The 23,067-nt window shown below is 41.2% G+C and overlaps 1 protein-coding gene across 9 annotated transcripts in view; it reads right to left on the bottom strand.

Moving 5' to 3' along the window:
* Window positions 1-465: 465 nt before the first annotated feature.
* The window catches only part of iqch (IQ motif containing H), a 121,998-nt gene continuing 99,396 nt past the window's right edge, over window positions 466-23,067 (bottom strand). For 7 of the 9 annotated variants that reach the window (XM_078427556.1, XM_078427558.1, XM_078427557.1 and 4 more), the window contains 5 exons: window positions 15,853-16,035; window positions 12,583-12,708; window positions 8,446-8,507; window positions 7,915-8,023; window positions 466-2,904 (listed from right to left, as the gene is read on the bottom strand). In XM_078427556.1, coding sequence (XP_078283682.1) covers window positions 2,809-2,904; window positions 7,915-8,023; window positions 8,446-8,507; window positions 12,583-12,708; window positions 15,853-16,035 — 576 coding nt within the window. In that variant the 3' untranslated portion in view covers window positions 466-2,808. Of the gene's footprint in view, window positions 2,905-7,914; window positions 8,024-8,445; window positions 8,508-10,553; window positions 10,664-12,582; window positions 12,709-15,852; window positions 16,036-23,067 lie in introns of those variants that run through there. The other 2 variants (XM_078427559.1, XM_078427561.1) reach the window with 2 other exon arrangements.

The raw sequence follows: 23,067 nt of genomic DNA, 5'->3' as shown, positions 1-23,067 counted from the left end.
TTTATATATATTATACAAGGCTGTATCTGTCAACAATCATGTGGGTTTATGAAGTGTCTTTTCTCTCCCAGTAGATTGTGGGAATCCAGTACAATGTCAGGATAGGCTTTTTGGGAGAATGGGGACAGGATTGCTGGAGATCATGTGATAAAACTTCCAATGAACACATTTTACTCAATCTGGCAAAACAAGACCTTAGCAAACCTGGTAGTGCTAGTGATTGTAAGCTGCAGAAATCATTGCAGAGGAACATTTCATTTTGTAGAAGTACTATTAAAGCAATATGACTGTGAGGTCACTGAATCCTTAAGTACATTTAGCTCTTTTGCAAAATTGATGTAATCTCAAACCATGATTGAAATAGAAATAATAAATCTAATTTAGAAAAATACAAAAGGTCAGTTTGCTAAAAAATAATACTAACTTTAATTTTTTTTAACATAAATTACATTTTTATTATTAGTCTTTGCAGCGTGGTTGCCTATGCTCAAGACCATGGCTACTAATTGAAAGTCCTAGGAGCTCAAGACAGAATTGCCATGGAGGAACATACAATAAAGTTCAGGTAATTATAATGGTTCGTTCAGGGAAAAGGGTTCATTTACTGACTGAACCACTCAGTAATTTGTTGTATCGGGAAACTCTGTTCATCTGAATTGCTGCATAATGCTGAACATTATAACAAGCTCTGCAAGCTTTCCCCTGGCTCTCAGTCATCTGAGCTTTGAAACTATTTGTCAGATGCAGCAATTCATAGTGACTATGCCGAAAATATTTGCTCTGTACTTTTGTCCAATGCAAGGTAAATAGCACAAATAGACACAATTGTTAAACATAGTGTGCTGAACACACTTTTGTACGCGTTCAGTAGTATCTCACTGTGCTTTTTATTGGGCATAGTTATAACATCTGTACAATGCTAAACAGTCTGAGTGAAATTAAACTTTTTCAAATATGTCAAGATTTTTTTAACATTAAGAACCTGAGTGGAGCCATTGTCAATAGTTTGGATATGTCTGCCATTTGTTAACAAGAGCTTCGAGTGTAACATGATAACACTATTAGGGTACTAGTCAAGACAATGTCATCAACCCTTGTGGTTTTTTAAATACGCCTCTTTTTTAATGCAGAACAACATTTAGTGGGAATAAAAGAAGACATAAAACTAAATGATAATATCGCTCATGGTCTCCACAGAATGTTCCAGTTCGTTTAGTGCCCTTGAGGGAGTGAGACGTAGCTCTTGTGGGCCTTACAGATTAGATTACTTGATCTAAGGTGAAAGTCTAATAATTACTACAATAATGAAAAGGTGGAGGAATAGCCTGCCAGGAAGAAGAAATGAGACCAAAAAAAGGGTGAAATTGGGAATTAGTGTTCTGTATAAGATACATAAGCATTTTTGTATTGTTGTCATGGTCCTTTAGACTTGAAATATTGGTGGCCATGGCAGGGTTGTGGATTTCCACCTTCAACAATAACACCAAGGTCGCGTTGTCAAACTGAACAATTGGAGATACTACACAACGGTCCAAATAGGATCAGCTGTGCTTCTTTCCTGTTATAATTACATGAATAATACCATGATACTGAAGAAGGGAGTTATTGTGCAATATGGTAATTGGCTGACTAGTTCTAAGGTTTGGAAAAGGTTGTGATCATGGATATTGTAATCAGGTGAATAATTAATATATTGTGAAAGACATCTATTGTAAAATATGTTAATAAGATAGATGGAATATATTCAGGCCAAGTGATTGTCTTGTATTTTGTGAAATGAGTATTGTATCTTCTCTCAAGTTATGTTAATTCTCTAATATGGTTTTCCTAAGAACAGAATCTCAGCGAGATCAGCAGAGGTGCGGTCAATTAACCCCTGCAGAAAAGGGGTGGAGATTCATACACCAAGATCAAATAATTGGCAGGGAACTCTGACTCCTCTCCACTAAGCTATGTTGCCTTTCCAAAACAGTAGATTTCAATAGTAGATATTCAACAATATATGAGTGTATTTAAGGAGGAAACTTTGGATGGGTCGTGATATGGTAAGATTCTGCTGAAATGGTGGGATTTATAGCACAAAGGCTCTTTCTGGTTGTTTAACTTTTGCAGGTGTGGTATTAAAGCCCTACACTTAATTTCAGTGCCTAAAATGTTAACTATTTCCAAGCCATAACTATTGAGTGAAGACCAGATTTGGACTGATCTGTGATATTGAATACATTTGACGGCACAAATTACTCTGAACAGGCTAGTTTGTTCCTGACTGCAGGCACAGGAGAAGACATAGTGTGGAATATTTTCTCTTGTCTTTATATTGCACGAAAACAGCACAGAAACAATAGGGGCCTGTAAAATGCTCATTACAATTTGTCAGTGAACTTTGGACGGAATTCTACAGGATTTAACCAGTTTAATAATGTACCACATATTCAATTATTTCTGACTGGTTTTAAGCATCTCTTACTGGATGGTTTCATCCTGGGATGTGGGGAGGAATGGGAAAACAAAAAGGAGAAGAATCTGAGTTTACAATAGTTCTTATTTACAGCAGAACACATTATGTTTATCTCATCTATAACATTTTAGTTGCCATTTTTGACTAAGCTTTAATCGGTTCCAACAATATCCTGATTGGAAAACAGATTCCAGTGGACATTTCTTTTGCTTCCTTGGACAAAGCTGAAACATTGAAACACATGCAGACTTTTTTTAGATCGCTAACAATAGCACAGGATTCCAGCGAGGTAGAATTGGAGCTCAAGTAGTTCACTGTTAAATATCTGTAGTTGCTCAGAATTAGGTTCTTCATGTCATAAGCTCTAATGGAAGGATGGAATTACCTCCTTTGGACTTGTTCTCTATTGTAACTCCAAGGATTATTTCAATATCTTGAATCGCTGCCTGTAAAATAAGCATGTTAGGTTAGACACAAAATGCTGGAATAACTCTTGGTTAGTTAGCATCTCCGGAGTATATGGTAAGTGACCCTTTGGGTCAGAATCCTTCTTCAGACTGATTGCAGGGTGGGCAGGAAAGAAAGCTGGAAGAGAGGAGGGGCAGGACTGAGCATGGCCAGTAATAGGTGGACACAAGGTGCGGCACGGTGGTGCAGCGGTAGAGTTGCTGTCTTATAGCGCTTGCAGTGCGGAGACGCGGGTTAGATCCCGACTATGGGTGCTGTCTGCACGGAGTTTGTACGTTCTCCCCATGACCGCATGGGTTTTCTATGATCTTCGGTTTCCTCCCATACTCCAAAGACGTACAGGTATGTAGGTTATTTGGATTGGTATAATTGTAAATTGTCCCTAGTGTGTGTAGGATAGTGTTAATGTGCGGTGATCGCTGGTCGGCGCGGGCTCGGTGTGCCGAAGGGCCTGTTTCCGCGCTGCATCTCTAAATTAAACAAGCATTATCATATCATATCATATCATATATATACAGCCGGAAACAGGCCTTTTCGGCCCACCAAGTCCGTGCCGCCCAGCGATCCCCGTACATTAACACTATCCTACACCCACTAGGGACAATTTTTTTTTTTTTTTAATAACATTTTTACCCAGCCAATTAACCTACATACCTGTACGTCATTGTTTTGTTTTGATAGGCAGATTGTTGGACAAAGGCAAGAAAGACAAGAAAAAAAGACAGGTGGGAGCCCAAAAGGATAAAGAGTTGTGAATTGTCAAACTTGAGGATAGAAAAGTTGTCAATTGTGATGCTGGTGGAGGGGAAGGGGACAAACTTGTGCGAGATCAGCAAGGGTTCAAGTGAGGGGAGTGGTGGGAAAGAAGGGGGGTGGGGAGTCTTGGGGGAGAAGGAAGGGGGCTGTTTGTGGGTTAGTTACCTAAAATTGGACAATTCAATTTTCGTACTGTTGGGTTGTAAGCTATGCAAGCAGAATATGAGGTGATGTTCCTCCAGTTTGGGTATGGTCTCACTCTGGTAATGGAGAATGCCCAGGATAGAAAGGTCAGTATGGGGATGGGAAGGGGAGTTAAAATGGTTAGCAACATGGAAATCTTGTTGGCCTTGGCAGACCAAAAGCAAGCATTTGACAAAGCAGTCGCTGAATCTAGTCGTGGTCTCACTGATGTACAGGAGGCCACTTCTGGAACACTAGATGCAAATGAGGCGAGAGGAGGTGCACATGAACTTCGATCTCACCTGGGAGGACAGCTGGGGTCCCTGGATGGAGATGAGGGAGGAGGTACCGGGACAGATGTTACATCTCCTGCAGTTGCAGTGGAAAGTACCTGAGGAGGGGTGGTTTGGATGGGAATGGATGAGTTAACCAAGGAGTTGCAGAGGAAGCAGTCTCTGTGGAAGGCGAAAAGGGGTCAGGATGGAAAGATGTGACTGGTGGTGGGATCACGTTGGAGGTGACAACAAATGTCGGAAGATGATGTGGAGGCTGGTTGGGTGAAAGGTGAGGACCAGGGGAACTCTATCCTTTTCTGTCTGGAGGGGGAGGGGGGGAGGGGGGGGGTGGGGGAGGGTGAGCAAGAACAAAACTATGGGACAAAGAGAAGATGCCGGCAAGGTATCCATCTATGACAGCTGCATTCTGTGCATGAGACACAAGGAACTGCAGATTTTTGCAAATGTTTGGCACCCACTCACTTTCTGTAACATTTGTTACTGCAACTACAGGTGTGTTATTTGCTGCAATCAAGCAGAGAAAGCACAAGGAGGATAGAAACAAGGAATGGTGGTTTACAAGAAGGCGCTTTCCTGTGCAAACAGTAATCACTTGGATGCCCATTTGCCCTAAAGAATCTGCAAAATGAAAACAAACACAAGTGAAGCTTCCCTCCTCGCCGCCACCGCCGCTCACCCCGGGGATGCGGGGCTTCTGAACAACAACTACACGTGTTTGTTCTTATTTCGCTGCGTTAGATGGAGACGGAGCCGGGGAAGAGAGTGGAGCAGCGGCGCAGATCTCACTGGCTCTAGAGGAGAGGGGAGAGAGCAGCCCCCGCAAGCCCCGGCCACCGGACCCTCTGACACCCTCCCGCTCCCGGCGCCCCCGCTCTCACCCGCTGCTCCCTCTACCCCGACTCTCCCCCACCCCCCCTCTACCCCGACTCTCCCCCACCCCCCCTCTACCCCTCTCTCTCCCCCAGTGGTGGTCACTGTATTTTTTCTGTTTAATAAATAATTGAACACCTACGGTATATATATATTTCAATATTTTAAGCTCTTTATAAAAATTGAATATTATTTATTTGTTCCCCTATAAACCTAATGTAAACTAATCTAACCTAACCTAGTTTAACCTTTCCTAATCTAATCTAACGTAACCTAGTCTAAACCTTTGTGAGTTCATTACATTTATAAAATTCACACTTCTTTATTTTTTCCTACGGCCAACAAAAATGTGCCAAATATATAATGTGGCCCTCATGCTGAAAAGTTTGGAGGCCCCTGGATTAGAGGATGACTTAACTCCATGTTTTCTGAGATGGCTGATGAAGTCAATGTGAAAGCCACAAATTCTGCCGTGGGTGAGGCAGGAGTGTCTGGCAGGCTAGGTGGTGGTTTGGTGGGCGGTGCATGTTCTCTACTATTTACATGGGGCTACCATATGCTTGTGATAAATGGACTCTAGTTCCCTGTGCCTTCCCAAACGATTTGTGATTTTGGTGGGCATGTTACACATTTCAATGGGGCTTTGAGAATGTCTGTTAGATAGTCTCGTGCTTCATCATCCTGGGCAATAAACATAACATGGAGAAGATATGATGCTTTATATCAATTATTAGCTTGGCCATAGCTGGAGTACTGTATGTAGTTCTGGATGCCATTTTGTAAGAAGGATGTAATTGGAGAGGGCACAGAGGAGATTCACCAGGATGGTGCCTGGGATATTGCATTTCAGCCATGATGAAAGATTGGTAAATTGGTTGGGAAAAAAGTGAACTGTCGATGCTGATTTATACCGAAGATAGACACAAAATGCAGGTGTAATTCAGCAGGTCAGTTAGAATCTCTGGAGAAAATGGATTAGCGATGTTTTGGGTCAGTACTCTTCTTCTGACTGGTCTGAAATAGGGTCGCAACACGAAACTTCATCTTTCCATTTTCTCCAGATATGAGTTACTCCAGCATTTTTTGTCTATCTTTTTAAATAGGTTGTGTTTGGTTCCTTTCTAATGGAAGAAGCTGAGGGAGAATCTGATTGAGATGCACAGAATTATGAGCAGCTGGATAGGATAAATAATGAGGCTTTTTTTTCCTTAATGGGGGTATCAATAACCAGCGAGCACAGGTTAAGGCAAGGGCAAGAAGATTTGGAGAAGATCAAGGAAGACGTTTTTCCCCTCTAATCTGGTGGAAACATGAGGGGGTGGTGGAAACATAGACTTTCACAACATTTAAATATTTAGATGGTTACCTGCATGCAGCTGCTCCCAGTCCACATTTGCCTAGTCGCCTTATTGTACTGAAATCAGACTTTCCCCTAATTTTTAGGACTTCTTTGTAACCTTAAAACTTAAGGTTATGATTATGACAGCTGGAATGTTCTCCCACTAATACTTCCTTAAGTTTAGTTTTAGTTTAGTTTAGAAATACAGCGAGGAAACAAGCCCTTTGGCCCATCGTTCTGCAATGACCAGTGATCCGCGTACACTAACACTGTCCTAAACACACTATGGACAATTTACAATTATACCAAGCCAATTAGCCTACTAACCTGTATGTCTTTGGAGAGTGGGAGGAAACCGGAGCTCCCAGAGAAAACCCACGCAGGTCACAGGGAGAATGTACAAACTCCATACAGATAGCACCCATAATCAGGATCGAACTCTGGTTTCTGGCACTGTAAAGCAGCAAGCCTATCGCTGTGCCGCCCTAGGTTGCTCAGCTTCATACCCTGGGGTTATTGCCATTTCTCTCTATCCCAAGTAGCAACATCTTTTTCTTTGTTCCCAAGAATTCTGCTGTATCCTAGCTTTTCACTAAGGCAAACCAAGTGTTAAAGGGAAAATTTAACTCCCCTACTATCATTATCTGGTTAATTTGCAGTTCTGCCATTTGCCTACATATCGGCTCCTCTATCTCCTGCATGTTGTCTGCGCAATCAAATTAATCAACCTCATCATTTTTATATCCAAGCTCCACCCATATGTCCTCGTTTGGAAAACTGCCTCAGATGCCCCACCTTAATGCAGTAATTGACTCCTTAATTAATATTGTATTGTCACCTCTATTTATTTGCAGCCATCCTGTGCTGCCTAAAGATTTTATATGCTGGAATGTTAATTTGCCAGACTTGCCCTGCTTTCAATTATATCTCCATTAAAGCATCAACATGAAATGCCCAAACATTAAATACTGCCCCCAGTTCATCAGCTTTACCTGTATGATGCCTTGCATTAAAATATATAAAATGTTGCCTTGCGTTCCTCCTGCATGTCTGCAGACTCGATTTTCCTTCTACATCTGCCTAACATTTGTTATGATCATCTATACGAATAGATACCAATTCAACTGGGGTTACTGGAGAGAAGTCTCACTGACGTCTGCCACAGGGACAATCATCATCAGGGTCCTCCTCTCCTGCCTCCTCCAGGGGCAGAAGACCTGTGCCCAGAGGTACAATGGACATGATCTTCACTACATGATAACTCCAAGAGTTATGCATGGAGCAGCATCAACTGCCTTTCTTGACCTTGCCAATCAAGAGGGACCATTGACTTCTGAAATCTAACTGCCTGCTGAAATTTATCTCCATCTTTCGTTCGGTTCATAATAGCATACAATCTGCAATTTTAACTAAGGGGTAGAGTTATGATTGTTGAATAAATCTTGAGTGACACCTTGTTTCCAATCACTGTGCAATCTTAAAACATTTCAATGTTAATAAACTATAAAAATTAACAGGAAAACATTAGTTAATTAATGCCTCACCTGAAAATTGTTCTCCCAATGCACATTAGGTGCTGTTATTTCCTGATGAATGACAGAGAGATTACGAGCAAAGGTCAGTAGAGCCCCCTGGAGATCTTCCCCGATTGTTCTGTTAATGATATACAAACAAATGAGTTTACTAATGATTCCCTTTACATGCTTAAAAACAATCACAGTCTCATTTCGGGGAAATGCTGATGGAATTTAATGAGCATTTTCATTCTCGCGGGGCACAAATCTTCTGGGAAATATGAAAGATGAGGTACTATTTTTACATGTCAACTGAAGGATTTGTGCAATAAATATACTTTATTAATCATACACCATTGAAAAGCAATAGGTTAAATCAACTAGATACCAAAATGGTAATCCACGCAGTTAGGAAAAGTCTCTAATGTTCTTCCAAAACAAGCACTGAATCCCACATGCAAACAACTTAAGTGAATTGAATTATTGCTGAGTAAAGCTTAATACTTGAATGAAAATGTGTATGGAGGTGGGGTGAGGAAGTGTTCAAATGGGTAAACTTACACCATCCCTAGGCGATCCCTCTTGTTTCCTTCATGTAGTATAAAAACTGTTCCTTGTCTTTCCTATTAAAACAGAGTAAGTACCACATATTAGATCTCATTGGGATGATGCATGCTATGAAAATCCCTTGAGGTTATTCCCTCCTCCTGAGAATATTCTTTCAATGTTTTTACGTGATAACTATTAAAAAGCAGAAGTTTTGCTGCCAAGTAATTCCCTTAGCAGCAAAGTAGCTTTGAAAATAAGTTTCTGCAAGCTATTCCACCATGGAGGGCAGCACAACTGAGCCTTACCATCTCCCAACAACTTGTGCAGAGACATTCTCTGCCAGCTTTAGCCACTTTAGAAAATTTCCCCAACCTTCTGGTACTGGTTGAAGGTTAATGACTGAACTCTGGACTGGAGGACTTCTGATGTATTGAGTTATACTCTTTATTTATGTATGGACAAATATTGGAGAAGTCCAAGGAAGGCTTTTTCTCGTTGCCTCAGGGAGCTCCTAGTAGCAATAATGTTAACTTTGGAAGGCAACCCTTCAGTGTAGGTAGTTTAGCACATCAATGGTGCAGAATGTAAACAGGTGCAGTAAAAACTGACCATTACATTTAAATATATATTATCTAGAAACACTGAGATTCTTCTCACAAAGCAGAACCCATTAAAACATTTCAAAGTAAAATTCAAAATGGTTTTGGCAACCTTAAATGCAAGTATATAATAAGCTTAGATACAAAAAGCTGGAGTAACTCAGCAGGACAGGCAGCATCTCTGGAGAGAAGCAATGAGTGATGTTTCAGGTCGAGACCCTTCTTCAAACAAATTAGGGATAAAGGAAATGAGAGATATAGATGATGATGTAGAGAGATAAAGAACAATGAATGAAAGATATGTAAAAAAGTAATGATGATAAAGGAAACAGGCCATTGTAAGCTGTTTGTTGGGTGAAAAGGAGAAGCCGGTGATACTTGGTCAGGGGAGGGATAGAGAGAGGGAATGCCGGGGTTACTTGAAGTTGGAGAAATCAATATTCATACCACTGGGCTGTAAGCTGCCCAAGCAAAATATGAGATGCTATTCCTCCAATTTGCATTTAGCCTCGCTCTGACAATGGAGGAGACCTAGGGCAGAAAGGTCTGTGTAGGAATGGAAAGGAGAATTAAAGTGTTAGCAACCGGGAGATCAGGTAGGTTCAGGCGGGCTGAGCGAAGGTGTTCAGCGAAATGATCGCCCAGTCTGCGTTTGGTCTCGCCGATGTTTAAGAGTCCACATCTTGAACAACAGATACAGTAGATGAGGTTGGAGGAGGTGCAAGTGAACCTCTGCCTAACCTGAAAGGACTGTCGGGAGTCCCTGGACATAATCAAGGGAGGAGGTATAGTGACAGGTGTTGCATCTTCTGCGGTTGCAGGGGAAGATACCTGGGGAGAGGGTGGTTTGGGTGGGAAGGGATGAGTTAACCAGGGAGTTGCAGAGGGAACGGTCTCTGCAGAAGGCGGAAAAAGGTGGAGATATGATTAGTGTTGGGATCCCGTTGGAGGTGGCGCACATTTCAGAGGATTATGTGTTGTATGCGGCGGCTGATGGGGTGAAAGGTGAGGACTAGGGAGACTGTCTATGCGACGGCTGATGGGTGAGAGGTTAGGTAAATGGTACCTGTTAAAAGGTAAATGGGATGAATAAGCTTGGTTTCTTCACTCCCATCCAACTCTTGGTAAGTTACACTTGTTGAACTCAGCAAGTTTAACCCCCAATGGAGATTAGAATTGCAGAGTCATACGGAAAGTTAATAGGTCCTTCAGCCCAAGACCATTCATGCAAACCAAGATGCCCCATCTATGCTGGTCCCATTTCCCCCACACCTAGCCCATATCCCTCTAAACCTTTCCTGTATAAATATTTTTAAAATGTTGTTATTGTACCTACCTCAACTATTTCCTCTAGTGATTGAAATGGGAAACCTCTTTACAGATAGATGATGACGGTTGTGACAAAGTTAATATAATAATCATAGGGAATTTAATGACCTTGGCAATAAAATTAATAGTCTTGAGGTTAAGTTCATGTGAGGTAGACAAGAAAGAGAGGTAACTCAACTGTTGTGGACCCCAATAGCGAACATACATTTCTAGATCTGGTGAGGCAGGATTGATTAATAATTTCTTCACAATGGATCATCGGAGGAATGGTGATGGTAATAAAGTAGAATTTCATATTCAGTCTGAGAGTGACACATTTAAAGAAAAAAATTAGAGTCCTAAGGTTAAATAAGGACAACTACATAGGTACAGAGGGCTAAAAAGTGAAGAGCTGGTAAAGTAATTGAGAAATAAGATTGAAGCTATGGCAGTAGATAAGCAATGGTATATATTTTAAATAAATATTTCCAAATTCTCAATGAATATATATTTCATCCAAACACACTGAGAATGGCAATCCATTTAAATTTAACTAAAGTAATTAGCAGGCTTGTGGTTTGTGAGGATTTGGGAAACCAATAAAAGATACAGCATGTTAATTGCTTTAAAACCGAGAAAGAGGGAGATGCTGTATGTATGTAAAGTAGCACAAAAATAGAAAACGAAAAGGTAAGAACCTCCATGTAAAGAGGAAATGAATAGAAGTTAAACAAATATATTGCAAATTGTCTTCATTATTCAAAAACAAAACATATTAAAAAAATTGTAGGTATCCTGGACTGAAGGAAATTCACTGGAACCGATGGTCCCAAAAGTTGTTGTTGCCGCTGTGTGAATTAAGTAGTTGTCAACGTTCAAATTTTCTGGTATTCTGCAGTGGATCGGAAAACAATAAATATAACAACATTTTTTAAGAAAAAAAGAGAGAACGAGGGAACTGCAAGCCAGTTAACATAACATCAGTTACTGGGAAAATGCTGTAATCCATTTTTAATGAATTTTAAACAAAGCATAAGAGGACCAGGCATGGTTTTATTACGGGGAGATTGTTTTATAAATCTGAGAACATAACTATTGGGATAGATAAAAGGAAGCAAACGGATGTGGTGTATTAAGATTTCCAAAAGGCCTGTCACTGCAGTCGAAGTTAATGTTCGGAAACTCTACCCTGTAAGATATTGTTTTATAGAAACTGTAAGTAAATCAAGTTGACTAAAATGGGTATTTTTAATGATAATTTTTAAAAAGCCATATTTGTGAGATCTCCTCCAACAGTTTATTCAATGAATAAGTCATTCATATGGGAAAGTATAATCTCTGCTTCAATTTGTGAGCTTCTCCTGGTCTGAGCCAGGACAATGGCAACAGAGTTGTTGCCTCCAGAGCCCCAGGTTATAGAGGGATAAATCAGTTCAGGTGTCTCATAGCTATAATCTGGCCCTTGTTATTGGCAATGCATGTGATATGAACTGTGGCTTAGATTAAGACTGAGTTTGGCGAGTACTAATTACTCTTCACCTCCCCAGTAAGAAACAATGCCAGCACTCAGTGCCCACAAACTCAGGCAGGAATTACTGTGTTTTAGTGAGGAACTGGAAGATGCCCAGGCACCTGGAATCTAAGGCCATCTTGTACACAAGGGAGGGAGATTCCTTCAACAAAAGCATATACATTGTTATTTCAAGAAAATTTCATTTGAATTTAGGGAGAAAGAAGTTAAAGACCAGAAGGAATAGTTTTAAGGTCTGAAGGGAAAGGTTTTAAGGAGATGTGCAGGGCAAGTTTTATTTTTACACAGAGTAGTGAGTGCCAATAAAATGTTGCCATTGGTGGTAGTGGAACAGATAAAATAGTGAAATTTAAGGCTTTTCAATAGGTGCATGGATATGCAGAGAATGGAGACATATACAGTAGGTCACGTAAAGGCAGATTAGTTTAACTTGGCATCATGTTTGGCACAGAGATTGTGGGCTGAAGGGCCTGTTCCTGTGCTATACTGTTCAATGTTGTGAGCTTTTAGAAATTGGCATGACTTAATAGGATTTCCAAATGTATATAATAACACATATCCTCTATATAAACCTGTGTATATAGTTGAGAAAAAAAACCTTGCAACTGATTTGTTTAATAGAATAAAACCATGCTTCTCTGACGTCAGAGAAGACCACCTAGAGTGCTTACTACCATGGCAAACCTTGTGAGACAAGAAAAACTTCAATACCTTAATATCAAAACCAATTCCGTGAGCTTTAAAAATCTTGAAGAGTACACTGTAGTGGACCATGGATAAATTGGCATGTTTCAACTGTGTGCTTAACACTCCGTAACGTTTCACAAAAGGAAGTTGCTGAAAGGCAAATAATATCTAGTACAGATATGTATATATTATCATGAAACCCTACTGTGGCCTATTAAGCTTAAATGAGCAACTCAGATAAGTGCATCTGCCGATCAAATATTTTGGTTGACATGATTTCATTAAAGTATGACACAAGCCTTTTTAATACATTTATTAAAAACAAAGCTCAGTAAAACTCATGGAAGACTAGGGCGACAACCCATTTGCTGGAGGAACTCAGCATGTCAAGCAGGGATGGAAATGGGCAGTCAACGTTTTGAGTCGGGACAATTCATCAGCATTGAAAGGGTAGAGGGGAAATAGCCAAAATAAAAAGAGGGGGAGGCATGCTGCAAGACCTGGCAAGTGATAGATGAATCTATGTGAGGAAGGGTTGATTGGCACATGGAGTCAGGTGGGACAGGAAAGGGTGGAGATGGCGACAGAGGCTGGGAGAAGATAGGTGAAGATAACAAAGGGCTGCAGATGACGGAATTTGACAGGAAAGAAACGTGAAGCATGGAACCAAATGAGGGAAGAAGGGCGGGTGAAGTGTTTAGATGATGGACAAATGAAGTGGGCGGGGGAAGAAAAATAAGCTGCCTAATAGGGGTTGGGAGGTGGGGTTGATTATTAGGGTATATGTGAGAGAACCTGTGTAGATTAGGTCAGAGAAAGGGGCAAAGGAGAAGTGGATAACCTGAAATTGGAGAATTCAATGTTCACGCCATCAAGTTATAAACTGCCCAGGAGAAATACAAGGTGCTCTTCCTCTAATCTGTGTTTGGCCACACCCTGGCAATGGAGGAAGCTCAGGATGGATTGTTCGATGCGGGATTGGGAAGAAGAATTATAATGTGTTGCAACCACAAGCTCCTGATGGCCATTGTGGACAGAGCGCAAGTGCTTGGCCCAGCGCACGAGTCGTCTGCGTTTGGTCTCACGGATGTCCAGGGTCACGGCAAGGAGCTCAGTGTTGGGAGCAAGGTGTGAATGACCATGATTGGTTCTTTAATGCGGGGCTGTGAGGACAGACCTCCTGGTACCATATTCAGCTAACCCATCTTCGGGAAACTGATCCCGAGATACTGTCCCCCATGCCAAGTCAGTCTGGAGAGAGAACGTCAAACCGGCATTAGGCTGTTCTAGTTAAATAAACTAACCTAACTTCTGAATCATACTTGGGTAAAGGATTTGTATTATTTGTCCAATCCCATTGTAGAAATATGTGCCGGTAGATCCCATCATACAAGTGGCAGGTGAACCAAATGACAGCATCGAACCCACTGCTCTTTCCCTTGCTTCCTATGCCTAAGTTCTATTAATCTATTTTGCAGCCTCACAAGAGTTAAATCTCCCCAGAATTTCTGGCTCATTGGTGAATATTTAAATTTTCTTTCAGTTAGGCTGCATCTAAATTACTCTTTTTTGAAGAAGAACCAACTTATAATTCATATCTACAAAATTTAATAATAATAAAAATTAATAATTCAACATCGAGGGAAATGACAGGAAATGTTTGACACACCTGTGGGATGCTCCTCCTGGCTGATGTCATGGGGAGAAAATGGATACACCATTATTTCACATTCAAAATCTGATATTAAATTTCTTTTTAAAGTTAATTATGGATTGTGCTGGTTTGATATGCAGAAGTAATTCAAGGGTGAAGTGTAATAAAAGTTATTTAAAACAAACGATAATGAGAAAAGAAAACATAAAATCATGACATTTTCAAAATTGTGGCAACATCACACATACAAAGAGAGTTGGGGGTGAAGTATTTAGGACCAGGATATACATAGAGGCGATTTGGTGTAAGAAATACCAAATTGCTAATGGTGTTTAAGAATCTTTTGTTAAATCTGATGGAATAATAAATCATGTCTACTTATCAAGAGTAACCGGGGAATATCTGGCATGTTTAAACCGTGAACCTTCTCCATCCCATGGTGAATTAGTTTGTCCTTAGCCAGGGCCACAGAGTGGGCAGTAGGATTGGCCTTGATATTCTTGGGCAGGGAAGGGTAAAGCCAGCCAGAGTTGCTAACCAGTGAATTCTTACCCAGGGAGGTTCTGCATACTAAGCACAGAGATGGGCTGCACAATAACAAGTCCACAGTCATATTTCTGTTCTTGTACAAACAGAATGGACACTAAAGCATGCTGTAACCTGCATAGGTTATTGCCAATCCAGCCTCATACCCGAGAGAAGTCAGCAGTTTCAGAAAGTGAGAGAGAAAAATAGAGGGTAAAGAGAGGAAATGGAACTTGATGTCATTCTGTTACTGAACCACCTCACTGTGAAGATCAAAATGTTAGGTAGAACCAAAGCAGTTAATGTCAAAACATCTTTTGTAATTAAAGGTTGCTTTACTATTTGAATATACTTGCTCGGAGTGGCCAGCAGTCTAATATCGAGATGGTAGTGTGGAAGCTTGGAAAACGTGCTTCTCCTACTTGGTGTTAAACGTCTCATTGAAAATTAATCATGTTTATAATATTCATAGATTTAATAACACTCATTGATCATATCATTAACTGTAAAAGGAGAAACTTACAAAATCTGTTGTGTGTACTATGGGACTGCAACTAAATTAATGTTTGACAGAATAATACAAGCAGCAGTTTAACAACCGTAAACTTGAATATCATTGCAATAATGGAGTACTATTGTTTAACATTTGGCAGTTGATGAGGTGCTCATTATAACAATGATGTATGCATACGCATGCATAATGAATTGCATCATGAATTATTTATGTGTTGATTATTTAGCTGCATTTATGTGGATGGTAATGTATTGCAAATATAATGAATGTTTAGCTTTATAGATATTGCATGTTTAGCTTTATAGATATTGCATGTTTTTTTTCCACAGTTAGGGTGTGTGGGCTTTTTCAGTATTAATTCAATGCTTTCAGGCAATTTTGTTCCTGATAAGGTTTCCAATGCAGTGGTTTCTCACGCAAGCATTAATTAATTACTATATTCTGTTTTTAACCCCGCTGACATCCAAAAGTATGTAAGTGCTCTGTAATGACTTCTAATTAATTTCTGATTGTAATGAGAGGAACAGTTATGAAATTATTTTATGGTTGAGGTGCTTCAAATTTCTAATTTGATTGCTTGTTGTAAAATGTGCACACTTACAGTTTGCGTTACCACCTCTTTTGCCACTTCGTGCCTGCGAAGTCTCCTTTTTTTCTCCTTTAGCTTTGAAGGTACTTCAAATGTGCTGTCTTTACAGGACAGATTCCCACGAGAAATGAAGAGCATCAGTTGTGTCATGGCCAGCTGGTCACTGTAGGCCAGGTCTAAGTCTGTAGCCCAGATCTGGAAGAAAAATATGAAAGATCTACATTTATCAAGCACCTTCCGCAACCTAATGTAGCAAAGCACGACACAGCTAATGAAATACCTTTGAAGAGCATTCCGTTTTTATTCAGGAAACATGTCTACTCGTCTGCATTCATTGAGCTGTGAGGAAACACCTCTATCCATGTAAAAGCATCTCTGACAGTTATATTCCCTCTGCATGTCAATGGAGCATTAAATGATTGATTGAATTGATTGAAAGATACAGCAATAAAACAGGCCTTTCAGTCGACCGAGTCCACACTGACCACCAAACATCTGTTCACACTTGTACTGCACTATGTTATCCCACTTTTGATGCACTCACTAAACACTATGGCCAATTTACAGAAGCCTATTAACCAAGAAACCTGCACGTCTTTGTGATGAGGGAGGAAATCAGAGCACCCGGAAGAAACCCATGAAGTCACAGGCAGAATGTGCAAATTCCACACAGACAGCACCCGAGGTCTGGTACTATGAGGCAGTGGGTCTATCAGCTGTGCCACTGTGCTGCCCCAAAGATTATGTTAAAGAAACCATCTGAATTTTGTGCTCTAATATCTCAAGGATATGAACTCATAACAGTCTGATTCAGAGGAACGAACCACGGCTGATGCCAAGAGAACAATCACACCCCATCAGTTGTAAGTGTAATAATTATATATGGTTTTGAGTTAAAATATGATACTGTGCCTCAGAGCATAGAACATTGAACATAAGCACAGGCCCTTTGCCCCACCAGGTGTGCACCAATGTGATGCCAGTTTAACTACCATCTACCTGCACATGGTCTGTATCCCATCTATTCCCTGCCTGTTCTTATGACTTAAATGGCTCTTAAATGTGCTATCCAATCTCTCCTGCCACCAAATCTGGCACCATGTTCCAGTATAACTTACACTCTGTGGGTAAAAAATGACACTTCTCCCTTAAAATTTAGAGGATAATCTCAAAATAGTGAAGTATAGGCCAGGTGATCCCAATATTGAATTAACCGGTCTCTGCCAGAGCGGCAACTAGATCCAACAAAGCCATCCAAAATGAATGATCCACCTATCTGACTACTACGAGAATCACCCACTGGAAAGCACAAGGTGTGCCCAACACCCTCATCCAGATGGCCACCTTCATGTGTGGCTGCATCAGGCTGTGTGTAAAGCCAAAGTACTTGGGCCGCGACCTGCTGCAGTTCTTCCTGTCCCTGGCATTGTGAAGGATTGGCCTGCCTCAGCTGCTGCACAATATGCCAGTCAGCTGGACATTGTTGCACCATGTCTTTCGTGGAAAGGTTCTTCCGGACCAACATCTTTGACTACAAGCCCATCAGGCAGTGGTCAGCACGGAATATCCTGCAGGCACTGCAGGAAAAGGACTCAATGGATCCTATGGTGTGGTTCCCTGAGCAGACTGCCCTGCTTGTCTGGTGAAATGCCTCATCGTTAGAACTTACCAACAAGCACCAAGAGCTGGCTTAGCTGGCAGTGAGTGGGGCCCTCAGATCCTCCATGCACTGTCAGAATCTTACTACCAGTGCACACTGCCCTCAGGGTGTCTGCTACTGAGAGGAGATAGTTGCCCAAATCTTCGCTGAGTATGAATTTGCGATGAGAGTCTGAATAATAAAACAAGGGTCCTTGTCACAGTTTATCACAAACAGTTCCGTAACAGAGGATTCTCTGGTTTAGAGACTATTCCCAGGGAAGCATTCGGAGATGGACATCAAGTGCTGCTGTAAGGTCATCAATTCGGTGAAAGACGCTTTTTGGTCTGCTTGAAACTTGTTGATCTACCAGCAGAGCGAGTTGTATGTCTGGGACTGTTGCTGACTACCCCAGTCCAGACTGCAGGAGTATGTGCTAAGGGATGAAGTGAAGCTGGGTGCAGCCAATGCCAAAGCTCTGTGGGGGAGGACCACAGTCTAGGGTCTTTCCGCTGCTGCACAGTGGGGGTCAGGGTCTGGTGGAGATGCCCCTCAAACAAGGGAAGAGATATCACCCCTGGGGGCCACACAAGTCTGCCGCCTTGTGCATCATGACCTTTATAATCCGGTCCATCTTTGAACCCCAAATGAACGGGAAGACAACCTGAATGATCACCGAGGCACAGGAACAGGGGACGGGCCACACCTGCGCCAGTACAGCAGCCCCAAGACCACCTAACACCCGATAACCAAATTTTCCCCCATTATTGAGAGGGAACACTGCTTCCACAGACTCAATGTTTTTCCAACCTTGGCTAATCGCTCCAGCCTATTCTTGTCATGGGCCTCAGCGCCCCCCCCCCCCCCCCTCCCCGAACCAGATCCCCAACACCTTCAAGAAGTCAGACTTGATGGTGAAGGGGATGGAAGATCAGTCAGGCCAGTTGCTGAATGGCATAGCCTCGCTCTTCCTGCGGTTAACTGGCACCTACTGTCGACTCAAACTGTCGCAGATGCTGATCAATCTGCGGACTGACCCTGGATCTGAGCAGAAGACAGCGGCATCGTCCATGTACAAGGAGGCTTTGACCAAATGTGGTATGTACAACATTTACACAACCGTAACCAGCACACAAAATTGTTTAGTACATTCAGTGTATGGCGGGAGTCCATTTCTCAGTCGTAATGCCTCCAACTCCTGTGGGCTATGAGGAACAAGGTCACTTTCATTTTTTGGTGCAAATCTTCCAATCAAAACCTAATGTTCAATTATCCTTGATTATGAAAAGATTGAAGATTCTGTTCCTGCCATCCCCCTGTGCCCACCTCCCCCCTCCTCTAACATCTCTCTCCAGTTTCCTCGGTTTCACTGTGGAATGTGATGCTGAAGACTTTCTGTGGCTGGATAACCTTGGGTGCAAATAATGACAGCTCTCAGAATGATGCACTAAAGACAACAAATATCTATAGAATTGTTCCAAAATACTAGCCAGCAACCTCTTGAAAGGTGGAAGGGCACAAGTCATTATGATCATACAGTATATGCACTAGAGAGCTAACTTGTACTAAGAATCCTTACATCATCTGTGCTACAAATGCTACAATTAGTCTCAATGTCCCTGTCTTTTGTGAGGGAAAACTGCTCTGATATCTATTAATCGACCAATGCATGTGTGGACATGTAACATTGGGCAAGGACATGAGGTGATTTTCAACATGACGGACTAGCCTCGAGACATTCATTGTCAGGAAAGGAGCAATGAGAAAGGAAATAAATAGATGGTATTTGGCAAGGGTGAGAAGCCCGGTCACTTTGTCCATTCTGAATGATCGTTTTCCCTCTGCTGTGTTCTCAAGAATTCACAAACAGTTTGACCAGCTGATTTGAAGTTAACTCACATACAGGACAATGGATCTCTCTAATTTGTAACATTCCTATCACTGCCCAATCCACAAGAGGGCCATTTCCTGTCATACTTTCGACTGAGCAGAAACTGTACATGCACTGGAGTAATTCCTGCTGGGCATATTTACAAAAACATAACCAGTAAACATGCTGCTTTGAGCAATCACATTCTCCCAGCCCGGCCTTCCATAACAGACCCAGTGGTGGCTGACTTCGGTGAGCATGGAATGGTAAATGACATCATTATAAGGATATTAAGAGGTCAGAGAAACAAGACCATCTGTTAAAACGGGACTAATTTCCAAGTAATATTTTAGTAGCAGTTCCTCCTTTCCTGCACGGAGAAATAAATTATAATTGATAACATCCTGAATAAATACTGCATGCTACCACTGTTGGCCGCAGCGATGCCATTTTTCAACTTAAGTGCTTGGTGCCAGAAACAAAACACAAATTCATTACTAAATAGCTGCTTTTGGTTCATATTTGCAATACTTTATCTCCTGATCTGCGCTCGCCATTGAATGCTGTGCATGTAATAAATATAAGTCATGTGTTCATTGGAAAATACATTCACTGAGATCCAAATGCAATAATACTACTTTCCAGAATTCACAATTAAAATATGCGCCAAAATAATAATACAATAACTTTTGCATATAATCACATGAATCTTTCTTATTTCCAAAGATGCTTCTATTGTGTTTTAAGGATCAAAGTCTTTGGAATGTGGCCCTGCTGGTTATAAGTTGAGTGACCCAAAAAGATTTTCCAGATCAGTTGGCTAATCTGGCTGGTAATCTCAAAGGTGATTGCAACTTTTCTTAACCTTTCTGTGACAAAGAGGAAAACCAGACCAGTTCTGCACATTTGCCTGTTGCAAATAATCAATCCTGAAAAGTATGGACAGTGAATGAATTGGCTGCAATGCTTCCCATGGTGGAACAGTCCAAAATCATTCGTAGTCACAAAACCTTGGGCAAAGTAGCTGATGGCATCCAGTCCCTGTGGAACAACAATGAGTGAATGAATGCCTTCAGGAAAAGAGGAGGGACTATGAACCATACTGGCTTTGGAATACATCACAAGATTGAACTGCAGAAACACTTTAATCCTCATTATACTAATGGCATTTTCAGGATATTTACAAAGAGTTTAATTTACTACTTTCTGTAAGAAGGGGAGAGCCAATGAACCATATTTGGTTCATTTTGTCCTTATGTGGAAAAGAAAAAAACTTATTTCATAAAAATACTGTGGAATTTTAGTTGAAGGAAAAGTATTAGCAATTAGTTAGGTATAGGATAGCCCTGAAGTTGTGGACCTTTCCCTCTGAAGCCAGGTTTAAATTCAGTCCCATTAAGCAGATGAAATAATTGTCTTAAATTCAGTTTGATTAATGTTTTCTCAGTAAAACTAGTGTGTTTGCAATTTTATGCACAAACTCCGTACAGACAGCACCCGTAGTCAGAATCGAACCCGGGTCTCTGGCACTATAAGGGAGTGACTCTACTGCTGCGCCACCGTGCTGCCCTAGTCTAGAACACAGTTATAAAATGCTATACTGAAGCAATTTTGAGCCAGATTAAGGAGAGCTTTATGCTGCTTGAGACCGGGTGCATAAAATGAAAATAACTTCTCTGGCAGAAAAACATCACAGTAGATGTGTTAACATATCCTTAGTTTTTTAAAATTCTGTACAATGGAAGAAATAGAAACTAACATTCACAATTAAAACCTCAAATCCACCTTTTCATATAATTTCCAGATGCTTAAACCCCTTTATCTTTAAGAATCTACCAATCTCCATCCTGAGTTAACTTACTTTTCACACTTTTGTCACCCTTTGAGTTAAAGGATATCACCACGTCCTATTTCTTTCTTCTAAGAATAACTGAAAATTTTTGGCACTAGGCAGGGGAAACATACTCCAGGCATCTACCTTTAGAAGAATTTTAATTATATATGTTGCGAGAAATCACCTCTCATTCTTCTACATCTAAAGAAGATGGACCCAATCTACTCTCTCTCTCAATACAGTAAAATTCCTTCCACCCACTCCCCCTTCACCCACCCTACCATCCTCCACTGTACCAAACACCAAATGAACCTTTGTTGTACCATTTAGAAAAAATATATATCCTTTTTGGATGGGAACACAAAAGTTCACACAAGATTCCAGTGTGATATATTAAGATCCTATCCATATAACTGAATTAAGACTACTCCCACCTGTGACTTTTAATAAAAACAAACTTCCCAATTACCTTCCTAAGTACTTGTCGTGCTTGCAGTTACTATTACTGATAGAAAATTGAGTGGAGAGATCAAACTCATCGTGAAGAAAGCTATGGCATGTTGGCCTTCATAACGAGAGGATTTCAGTCTCGGAGTAAAGAGGTTCTTCTGCAGTTGTATAGGGCCCTGGTAAGACCACATCTGGAGTATTGTGTACAGTTTTAGTCTCCTGATTTGAGGAAGGACATCCATGTAATTGAGGCAGTGCAGTGTAGGTTCACGAGATTGATCCCTGGGATGGCGGGACTGTCATATGAGGAAAGATTGAAAAGACTAGGCTTGTATTCACTGGAGTTTAGAAGGATGAGAGGGGATCTTATAGAGACATATAAAATTCTAAAAGGACTGGACAAGCTAGATGCAGGAAAAATGTTCCCAATGTTGGGGGAGTCCAGAACCAGGGGCCACAGTCTTAGAATAAAGGGGAGGCCATTTAAAACTGAGGTGAGAAGGAACTTTTTCAGAGAGTTGTGAATTTGTGCAATTCTCTGCCACAGAGGGCAGTGGAGCCCAAATCACTGGATGAATTTAAGAGAGTTAGATAGAGCTCTGGGGGCTAGTGGAATCAAGGGATATGGGGAGAAGTTCGGCACAGGTTACTGATTGTGGATACTCAGCCATGATCACAATGAATGGCGGTGCTGGCTCAAAGGGCCGAATGGCCTCCTCCTGCACCTACTTTCTATGTTTCATTGTACCAGTCATGGGTTTTGGTTGCAGGGAAGCTTCCATGGGCATCAGGTGGCTTCGATCATTGGCCGGCCGGTGTGTTTATCCCCTGTAGACTAACCACTCACCTCCTCTCCCTTCCATACGAGTCATTTCTGAGATTTGTGTACATATCCCTCAATACTCACATCTAGTTCTATCTTTCCCAGCAAGTTGGATAACCACATTTCTCCACATTCTACTCCATCTGCTATGTTCCTGCTTCTTTATAAAATCTGTCTGTCTCTTTACCACATTTTTATATCCTCCTCACAGCTGACCTTCCCACCAACCTGAGTGACTTAGCAAACAGATTCTTTTCATTTGAGCCCCTCAAGTTATTGATATAACTGTAGTTAGCGGAAGCCCATGAAATGCAATTTGCAGTTTCCCTCGAGTTATGTCAGTTACTCAATTATTACTACTCTCTTTTCTGTTGTTTAACTTGATCTCAATCAATGCTAATCTATTACCTTAAGCACAAGGCTTAATATTAAATATTGACTTCAAGCAGCATTTTTCAAAAATATTACTCAAGATTGAAAAATGCCATGTCCATTTCAAACCCCACCTATCCTCCCCCCCCCAACCCGGCCCATCAGACAGTCTGCTTCCCTCACACAACACAAACGGCCATTCCCCATTCATAAATCCAAACAAACTATCATGCCATGTG

Source organism: Rhinoraja longicauda, chromosome 33, assembly GCF_053455715.1.
Source record: "Rhinoraja longicauda isolate Sanriku21f chromosome 33, sRhiLon1.1, whole genome shotgun sequence".
NCBI classification, from domain to species: Eukaryota; Metazoa; Chordata; class Chondrichthyes; order Rajiformes; family Arhynchobatidae; genus Rhinoraja; species Rhinoraja longicauda.
Note: the sequence above shows the minus strand (reverse complement) of the source record. Positions and strands in the feature narration are given on the sequence as shown.